The sequence below is a fragment of the Gallinula chloropus genome, assembly GCF_964237585.1.
Source record: "Gallinula chloropus genome assembly, chromosome: 2".
NCBI classification, from domain to species: Eukaryota; Metazoa; Chordata; class Aves; order Gruiformes; family Rallidae; genus Gallinula; species Gallinula chloropus.
The window spans coordinates 157,858,434-157,868,873 of NC_140086.1; the positions used below are offsets into that span (position 1 = coordinate 157,858,434).

Sequence of the window (10,440 nt, forward strand, 5' to 3'; positions counted from 1 at the left end):
CTTTGCAGCAGCTTAAGGAGATTTATTTTTTTTCTCTTAAATATATGTAACTACTTCCTATGCTGTGTCCTGGCCATTCTAAAGACACAGTAGTCTAATTTTTGGTAACTGTGCTCCAAAACTATGGGACATTTTGGTAAAACTTCAGACCATTCTGAAAATAATTTCCTATGTTTAATGTTAAACTTTAGAAACTTCTCAGCAGATTTCATACTCATGATATAAAAATACTTACTCTTCTTTTCTGATGTTTTATATGCAGTTGTTCTTTTGTTAGAGATTTATGTGGATCTTCTTTTCACTGTTATTACTAAAAATCTGTGACTGTCATAGACTCATAGTAGTCTTTTATAGAGTTTAACTTATTGGGGGGAGGGGGTAAAGGCATTTCAACTTTCTGTGAGAAAATGTAGGGCTCTCCCCAAAAACTGTTTGTACCCAGAGTAAATTATAAATCCTCATAAAGAAATCATATGAAAATGACTCTTGTCTGAAGCAGAAGCACAAGTGCCTTCAAAGGGCAGTATATTACTCAAGTCTCTTCAGGAGACTCTATGCTCTTCCCTTCCTGTATCTTGCTATCAAGATTTAGGTTGAGGCCTAAAGAAAGTCCCAGTAAATTATATTACTGGGATTGTATTGGTCAAACAAAAACATAAAATATTTTTCATCATAATTTATTTGAAACAAAATTAGTCAAATCAAATCATTACCTTCTGCACTCTTAACCCAGCTAAACAAACTCAGTGCTTAAAAAACATGGTGCAGAGCAAAGCCAGCAGGTCTTTCCCCTGTCTCTTGAGAGTCAGTTTGAGTTTTTAATCCCCACTTCTGTGGATGCTCAGTTTGACACAGCTGTGCTATAATTGCACATTTTTAGTGATACTTGTGAGTTAAATGGTTAAACAGAACTGTAACTTTTATTGATAAATTGTCCTGACTTGTATTTATTAATAGCAAGGGGCTACACTTGTTCCAATAGGCATTGTTTGCTTTGGGGTTTTTTTCCTGGTTGTCTTGCTGTCCCTATGTGTACATTGGAATTGTTCCCAGTAATTTTGTTTGAAATCAGCCAAGGTTGTAATTTTTCTTCGTGGGGTGGGGGTTTTTTGTTTGTTGTTGGGGTTTTTTTTTCCCCTCAAACCATCCCAAAACACAGTTTCAGGAAAGATTGACAGAAGAGTCTGCAATGCCAGAAGGGTAAATGATGTTCCACAGTTGTATAGAATAAAAGGCTTTAGTTAAAGTGTTTTCCAGTTGTTTTGTGTATTGGATCAATTATGTGATTTTCTTTTTTAGAGCTTGGCCTGTTGCCACCAAGCAGTTGTTTTGCAGAGAGCTTCAGGGTTCATTGAGGCCTGGAGGAATGGAACAGCTGAAGCAAGGGCAGTGCTGGACACAGAGCTCTCCTGCTTTGCTGGAGACAGTGTCTGTCTGACTGCAGTTTGGCCTTTTTGGTTTCAATCACAAATGGAGAAGTGGACTAGTTGGGCTGTTTCACTCAAAACCAGCTCCCTCTTCCACAGCCATCAACATGAACTGTCTCCCCCTCTCCCTGCAGAGCAGCAGCAGGAAGGCAGGGTAGGAGGTCAGTGGCTCCTGGATGGATCCTCTCTGGATCCAGCTGCTTTCACTTGGATCTTATCAAATAATAATTAAGTCTTCATGGATATAACCCAGCCCACCCACCCCCCCCCCAGATGCAATTAACACCAAGTAGGCTGGACAGAGACTGCCATAAGCATTAAGCCATTTATTACAGGAACTGTTGTTTGAGATACAAAACAAGTGGGTCAGATGTCTGATAAGTTCTAAAACCAAACAAACTTAACCCACAGCTTAAATTATGTGTATTTTTAGTGTTTGGCTGTTCACCCTTGTAACAGTCAGCTGGGGGAAGAGAGATTTTAGCAGTATAATAAAGAATCTGTTCACTATTAACAGGTGATTTAGCAGACTAAACTTCAAATCTCTTAATTCTACTAAATCTTTTAATACTACCTGCAGGTGGGGCTTAATGCTTTGTTTAAAGCAGAAGGGTCAGAGCTACTGAGTTTTGTGTGAAAACTACTGAAGACTGAACAGATGAAGGGGTACAAAGGACAAGGTACATGCAGCTGAAGCCCTCTTGTGTTGGAACTTCGTCTGCCCCCTTCTGCTGAAGCTGAGCCATGACAGGCAAATCAGCATGACCCAGGCTTCTCAATCTGCACTGTTACTAGATTACAGCCTCGTCATTCATTTCACGTATCTCCAGTGTAGAAACAGGGTAAGAGAAAAGGATGTTAGACAATATTGTGCTAAAATAAACATACCCTGGCTTAAAACCACCCCTACCACTGATGATTTTCACCACAGTAACTGTAGCAGCTCTAGTGAAGCTACTCCTAAACAGCAGGTTCAAAATTCCATGATAAATCACTATCCTGGGGATATGAGAACAGCAATGTTTCTTTCATTGTTCATTTCATGTTTACTACTATGTTCAGAAGCTGTTGGAAGACCAGTGTAACCAAAACAAAGCCAGGAGTAGCAATAGCTGCTGCACTTGCATGTTCCATCTGCAAGTCTTAAACCTAATGAGTTGTGCTTTATTTTTACACAAACCAAGTTATTTCTCTCTCACTATGAAAACCAAGATATATTCAACCCCACCCAAAACACATGGGCCTGACTTAAAAATCATCTTTGATTTCAGGTGTTTAATAGCCATCATTATTTTCCTTTTTTTTTTTTTTTAATGTGAGACCACCACCTGATCCCTGGGAGAGCTAAAATCAATGACAGGACCCACCCCCAACCTGTCCTATTGCAACTTCAAAGCACATAGTACCTCCTTTCCTGCAAACACAGTTGTAGAGAAGGTACATGAATAACAGCTACAGACAAGGGACTCTAAAACAAGAGGTTGCAGAGCCCAAAGAAGGAATAAAGGTATCCTCAGGATAGGAAATGCCCTGAAGTCCCAAGAACTGTACCATTAGAAAAGCTTTCTAGCAAGTCAAAATCCCTAACTTTTTAATGCCAATCATACTGAGAAACTAATTATTAAGTGGCACTGTTCAGGCAGAGTGCCTTCATAAATACATTCAGGAGCAGCTGTAGGCAAACATGCAGGAAACTGACAGTTTGCCAGTCCCCCAACTTGTTTCTGCATTAATTTATCCACAAAGTTGGTGATTTTAGACAACATTCAAAGTCTGAACTGATTCAGCAATGATTGGAAAAGGCAACAGGATCTGTGTTTCATAGAATTTCTTATCATATTGTCTACACTAACAAAATAGAACACCTGTAATTCTTTCACAATCAGAAAAATAATCCAAGCTGCAGTATTACAGCACAGGACAGTCTGTAAACCAAAGCAGCACCCACTTCACTCCTGGTCTTGTGCAGCTTCTTCCTTCTGTTCGCCTGCTGCTTCAGCTGGTGTCACTGGAGTAGTGGTTAATGAGCTCTCATTACTGCTTAAGGGGAGCTTTGTTTCTTGGTTATCAGGATCAGTTCCTAGTGTTGTTTCTGAAGAAATTTCATTGGGGAGAGTAAAAGAAGGTAAAGATGGAACTGAAGGCAGTAGGTCATCCAACCTGGGCTGCCTGATGGAGCCCTCAGAATGCATGGTTACATCTTCAGCATCCAAAGCTGCAGCACCTTCTGGGAAATGGAAATAGTTTATATAAAACCCTGTCAGGCTAACACAGTGTCTCTGCTTCCACATACCTGGAAAAGTCAGCCTGTATATGATACCTCCCACAGGCACACAGCTGGATTCACAGCTGTGAAATACACAGTCTGTGTTTACTCAGTTCTCCCCAAATCCAGAACATCTGATGGTGCAAGGATGTTTTTGACAGACCCTGAACCACTGCTGTATTCTCATGCTGGGGATGGTTCATTTTGCATTACAACTCACACCTGCTCTGGGTTTTAAATAGAAAATGCAGCCATAATGGCAAGGCTTTGCTGTATGGGTTTGGGTTTTTTTAAACTATAAAAGTCACTATTAAGATGATTGCAATTTTGTTTTCACTTTTCAACAAGCCTGCTGTACAAACACTGATTTATGCTGATTATAGAAATGTCTACTTTTAAGGTCATCTTGATTTGGATCATCTACATTTTCATTTAAAGAAAAGACACATTACATCATCTTATAAGAAAGCCTATTTAGTTTTTGTCCTCTTCTGCACCTGATTTGTGCTACTTTTTCCATCTCATTTTATCCAACCCCCTTTCTGCTTTTTCCTAAATTGGGCTTATTTCTAAAGCACATGATACTGTTGAGCAGGCACAAGTTGCCATGCCAGAAATCAGGTCAGAGGCCCAAAGGAACTCTTAAATGCACTTACCAAAGTAAGCAGAAGCTTCATTGTTTGACATTAACTTTTCAGTGCCTACTACAGCATCTGCTGCTGGCATGTTGAAGGAGGCAGGTGAAGTCATGGTGGACACTTTTGTTAAATCAGGGAGTTCAGGAAATGAAATACCAGATGTATCTAGAAATCCTGAAGGAGGAAGTAAATAATTACAGTACTTCAGCTATAACACAAAATTCTAGACTGAAAAAGACATGTTTTATCCACAGTGAAGTCAACAAAGCCCCCTCCCTGCTAACCTAAAAGTTAGCTGACATCAGTGAAAAGATTTCTGCAGAACATTAAACTCACACACACAAACTCTACAGCTCTGAAATCCAGTGAAGTCAAAAACTGTTAAGGAAAGCAACAATCAATGCTCACAGTTCTGCATTTAAGTCTTTAACTTGCTGAAGACTTTTAGTTTATTTAGATGCCCTCTAAAGAATTGCTGAAAATAAACACCTAAGAAAATATACCTGGATCCATAACTCTCTGGAGAGGGGGAGGAGGAGAAAGCGAGCTTTCTGGTGAGTAACCACTCATTTCTTGATCCGTAGAATGATCCAAGTTTGTAACTATTTCAGAGCTGTCACTCTGAGAAGCAGGTGCCAGTAACGGAGTCTAGAATCACACAGCACAAAGGAAAAGCACCTTTTTTATATGGAAAGCTTCACCTGAAGATGACCTTCCTCCAAAAGCCTTCTGCCTCAATCTCCAAGTACACAGATTCAGAGAAAAACTATGATGCCAAATCTGGAAGATTTAGGCATGTTCCAATACAGCCTCCTAAAACCAGTATATTCTTAGAAGAACAGGCCATACTTAATTCTTGTAGGTGCATTTTATTTCCTAGTGGGAATTCTTCAGGTATTCTTCTGACATTGTTTTCATTGGCTGGTAGAGCTGCAAGTCTTCAAAACTGCATGAAAATACCCAGCAAAAATTTCTACCAGTGAAAGAGTAATCGAAATACACATAATTACACCCAAATACAGTGAGGGGTATAGAAGAATACCAATGAAAAGTTTGAGGAAATAAAAGGTTCAGCAAAGAAAGCAGAGTTTCTCACCCATGCTACCCTTCCTGGCATCTGCTCAGCAGCATCAGCAATCACTTCCCCCTCACCTAACTATTTTGTTCAAGCAAAACTGTATGCTGTACTCAAATATACTGTACTGTGAATGCTCCAACACGTAGAGACACCAGAGAACACAACTGATTTCCTACATACCTCTGTGTAACCATTAGTAGATGGTACAGGAGTTGCAGCTTCTGGTGAGGGTGAAGGTGGTTTGCTTTCTGGCTTTTTCTTTGATACCACAGACTGTGTTGGAATTCTGTGCAGATAGCCATATCCAATACCACATCCTAAACTGTACAAGAAAAGTTAAACATGACTTGAAAAAAAGAGTTGTTCTTAACACAGCTAGTAAGTGTTTCATAGTTGGACTCTTTAGAACAAGAAACACCTACCTGCAAGAATCATTTCCCTTACAGTACTCAAGGAGCACTCTGCAATTCACATTTACACATACATAGCTTAGCTTTCACCTGATTATTCTGTATGTTTTGCAAACATATAAATCTGACCCAATTTGGATTTTGATCTTGCTTTAACCAAGTGTTTGACTGTGAGAACATGGCTAGTGAATCTGCTACTGGAACTCAACATGGGTTTTGCTACTAGCTTCACCTCACACAGGATCAGATCCAGCACATACTCAATTCCTAGTTCTAAGCTATTTTTTTTCATGGAAAGATGAACAGTTTTGTGTGACAAGTGTAAGGAAACAAGGCTTAATCTGAAAACAGAAAAGTAACAAAAATAATACTCTTAACAGGAGCTCATTTACAGTGAGTATATAACCTGTCAGCAGCCAGTGACTGTCCGGAGATCAGTACCTTCCTTCTCCACCCCAAGCTCCATTGGGAGTCACAACTACCTCTCGAATGGAATCTGCTTCAGTGTTATAAACCATCAGCTTCAGCGGTTTTCCCTCATGGGATTCGATCAGCGAAAAGAAATCCTCTGACTAAGGAAAGAAAACAATGAAAAGAATAGTAATTCAACTCAAATGTTTCACACAAGGAGCTGGAAGCAGCTTAGTATTTTATGCAGTTATTTACTTCAGCATGAGATATTATAAACCCAAAGGCATACCAAAACTCACTAGTGTAGCCTGATCTTTGGGACAATCTTTTATTGCCACATTTAAAAGAAGGTAACATTTACCTCAAGCATAAAGTACCTTTCCTAACTGTCAAAAGCCAAAAAACCCATCCCTGTACATTTAATGTACATGCAATTATGTCTTGCTAACAACAAACCCTACAACATGCATGGAGACGATCACCACGTGAAGGAACAGGCGCCCTACCTCCTGAAGAATCTGATCAGATCCAACAATGTAGTCAGTGTATGGCTGGAGACCAGCTACAGCTGCAGGAGATGCAGGTTCAACATCCTGTGAAAGAATGACATGCATCACCTGCACTCACAGTGGGATAAACTTCACTCCAACAACAAAAGGAAGAACTATTTTAACCAGTAAACAGCCTACATCTAGGTGTGACGTTGCAAAACATGCTGGGTAAGAAGACCAAGATACCACCAGTTCACAACAAGATGGTGTGAAGATGTTAAGCTGCATTTATTTAAACAGCTAACAACATACCAAGAAGAGGTCTGTTTTTCCTGGGCTCTTTTACTCTTTCAATTCTCCCTCTTAATTTTAAAATATTTTTTGGTGCTTTTTGCAACATTAATGTTACTTTGATGAAGTTTCACCAACACAGAGACACCTATTGAGCCAGCACCTTTTTGCTTTTGCCAATGATTCTTTAACATAACAGCTCTCCTCCCCATCACACACTGCTCAGTACTAACAACCAGCCCCTACTTCTCCCTCTTCAAATATCTCAAACTTTGAATGCTGCATTCTTTTCCTCTGTGCGTCTTCAGCATTGTACTTCTACGTACAAATTACTTCTAAACATTACACTTTAAAAAAAGGTTGGTTGTTTAAAAGCACTAACAAGCTACTGAGGAATTCTGTCTCACCAAAACGTGCCACACGTGCTCATTGGCTCCCTGGAAACTGCAGAACCTCACACTGGCTCCAAGAAGACCTTGTCCTCCCCACATGTTACTGGGGATCACCTCCACTTCTCTTATTTTCATTGTTTTGATATTATACACCTCCAGCTTCACTGCCTTTTCAGCATTTGCCTTCAGGAGATCTTTCAGCATGTTGTTTTCCTTATTCTGTAGAACACAGAGATATAGTTAATGTTATTTCTAGCTGAATACAAAGAACCAAAACCATCATTTTAGGCTCAGTGTTTCACAATCACTTCCAGCAGTTCAGTTTTCTTTTATTAGAAAGAAACCAGTAGTGTCAGCTCACGACCCTTTATATAAGTAATTACTGTTACTCCACCACTCACATTCCTGTTCTTCATAAAGGCTATTTATTAACACCAGCAGTGTTACACCTCAACTACGTAGTCGTAACAACATGCAGCAGCATTTCACTTCACAGTCAGTCCGTACTTGATAACCCTTCAAAGACACTGCAGAGTGACTGTGAAAGGACAGACTATGGGGGAGCAGGTTAGAGAACTACTGCTATTTCAGTCACGTCAAAAGATTGACTGTGATCTTCCACAATTACAATTATTATTTCCAGAAAGACACCTTCACTAATAAAAGCAAGACAAACAATGAATTCACCTGATATGTAGCTAGGGTGAAGCATACAGCCAAAGCTGGGAGCCTTTTCAATCAAAAAACCACACCAAGCCAAACCAAACCTCTTCTTTCCTAACTCCCCATCATACAGGAACTGTGTTCCCAGCCTTATGTATAAGCCAAGAGGCCATTATTCTTTTTCATGCTTTATCAAATGTTGAAGTAAGTTTGTTTAAACAAATGTTGAGCTCTTACCACTGACTCACCAGGTTCAACATACACCTTGCAGCTGAAAATATGCAAGAATGAGTTATATAAAGAACACTGTGTTAATCTGTTAAGAGGTTAAGGTGACTAAAGGCACAAAAAAGACTTGCTTCAAATTTGGATCCAGCCAGAGAGGACTTTGACCACCACCAAGTTTTACTTACTTTACCTTGTTAACACCATATACCATGTCCAATATGAAAAGCTTTTGTTACTGTGACAGCTCTGGCTTCTACCTGTCATCATTACAACACCCGTATTCCACGCAGGGGAGAAAAGGTAAAGATCATTTGAGGCTTACAAGCCGTGTGTGTCCTATTGCAATGATGAAATCAAAGAAAGGTTCCAGTCCTCCTTGTTGAGCTGGGGAGTTTTCCTGAACCTACAAAACACACATTTTATTTTTATTATACACAGTTCTCTGCCTATGTTGGGTGGCAATGTTAATCTTTACACTTGATTCAATATTGACTTTTGATTTGACCCAGAGATGAGATATCAAACGACAGACCTCAGAAGCAGTCCACAACTGTGAACTTGTTTTTACAGAACCACAAACAACCAGTGTCCTAATTAAGCTGTAAAAAGCAGCTACCAAACCCCACGCAAGGCTAGTATTGTGGCACAGAGTGGGCAGCATGGAACTGTTAAATATTGAGGACTTTGGAAAAGGACTTAAATTTTCAAAGTGCTGCTTCAGGATTTTCTTGTATGCTACAAACAGCTTGAGCACATTCAGAGTCCCCAGCTGCACCACAAACTTCTTTTTTTATTACATTAACACAGTTTACTATTAGGTTCCTACAATTTGCAGCCCATTAGGATAGGGACACTTGAGAGAGGCGGTTACAAACGCAGAGCTAGCCACAAGTACCAGTCAAGAGGATTGTCACCACTTACAAAAGATTCATAAGAGCTGCAACATCTCAATCTCATTATAAGCAAGTTATTGTAAAGCAGATGTAACTAAGTATGGAAAATAGCTATTAAAAAGCATTCACACCAGGCAAAAAAAAATAATCAGAAGTTACACAGAACTTGATATCCACAGAGTGCATCAGAGTATACCCACTCCAAGGTATATTAACAAAGCAATGTATTGTTAAGGGAGCCACTGCAAACATGCCAACAGCTCATGCTGCTCATGACTACACTTGGTGTGAACTCAACAGCCCAGCTTATATCCTGCAATGTATCTGACTTCTGAAAGCCACCCCGCAATTTAAGTGCTACATTAGAACCTGTGCATTATCTAAGCTAAAATGTTCACAGCTAGACAAGCTAAAACTGCTACACCTTGTATTTCATCTTGTGTTACCAAACCACTAGGTTTATTTTAAATGAAGTTATGTGGGTGTTGGGGCTTTTGCTGGCATAACTGTCTATGCAATTTATAAATTTATAAAACATACATAAGTAATAGCATGGTTACTTTTTTTTAAAGCAAAAAATAAAATAAAATAAAATAAAATAAAATAAAATAAAATAAAATAAAATAAAATAAAATAAAATAAAATCTTTACTATTAAACAGTCAAGGCTGACCACTGTAACCACAACAGAAGCATTCGCTTTCATCACAACCTGACATTGTACCAAAAGCAAACAGCCAGGTTATAGCAAACCAAGCTGAAGGTTAAGAAGAATTCATCCTATATCCGAATTCTAAATAACACTCAAGGAGCTTTACAATGAAGCTGTCACGTAACACAAGGACAAGGATGAAAATGCACACAAAAAGAAGTCTATGGGAATTATTACAGAGCTTGTTCATATGACTAAAAGCCATACACAACCTCCAGCACTGAGTTTTCAAACTGAAACCGTATTACAAGCTGCACGAAGGCCCTGGAGAAAAAAGAAATGTAGTTTGTGTCCTGTATATTGCAGGTCCCCAAAACCATCCTTTGGTACCAACAACTGACACTGTCCTGCACTTCACACCAAAGGAGGAGACACTCCATGTGCAGCCCATTCCTGAAGGAGTTCACTCTGGTAAGGAGACTGAAGCACCAGCACCCTCAACACACCTCGTGATGCTGAGAAACACACACGGCTGATGAATTGGAAATTGGAATTGTGGCAGCGACGTTCCACTCGTGTTTCAGGGAGGAGGACCACCAAC

At 39.5% G+C, this 10,440-nt stretch overlaps 1 protein-coding gene across 1 annotated transcript; it reads right to left on the reverse strand.

Annotated features, from left to right (window-relative positions):
• Positions 1-1,738: 1,738 nt before the first annotated feature.
• On the reverse strand, positions 1,739-8,693 carry GORASP1 (golgi reassembly stacking protein 1). The gene is made up of 8 exons (XM_084280176.1): positions 8,618-8,693; positions 7,420-7,623; positions 6,737-6,823; positions 6,261-6,391; positions 5,590-5,731; positions 4,835-4,979; positions 4,350-4,505; positions 1,739-3,654 (listed from the first exon to the last, which is right to left on the reverse strand). The coding sequence occupies exons 2-8, from the start codon at positions 7,606-7,608 to the stop codon at positions 3,377-3,379; spliced, it is 1,128 nt and encodes a 375-aa protein (XP_084136302.1). The 5' UTR covers positions 7,609-7,623; positions 8,618-8,693; the 3' UTR covers positions 1,739-3,376.
• Between the last annotated feature and the right edge of the window lie 1,747 nt (positions 8,694-10,440).

Coding starts and splice junctions, on each gene's coding strand:
- GORASP1 (XM_084280176.1), bottom strand. CDS start 7,608: ATGCTGAAAGATCTCCTGAAGGCAAATGCTGAAAAGGCAGTGAAGCTG. Junction 5,732..6,260: donor GCTTGGGGTGGAGAAGGAAG/GTACTGATCTCC, acceptor TTTCTTGTACAG/TTTAGGATGTGGTATTGGAT. Junction 4,980..5,589: donor CTACTAATGGTTACACAGAG/GTATGTAGGAAA, acceptor GTGTGATTCTAG/ACTCCGTTACTGGCACCTGC.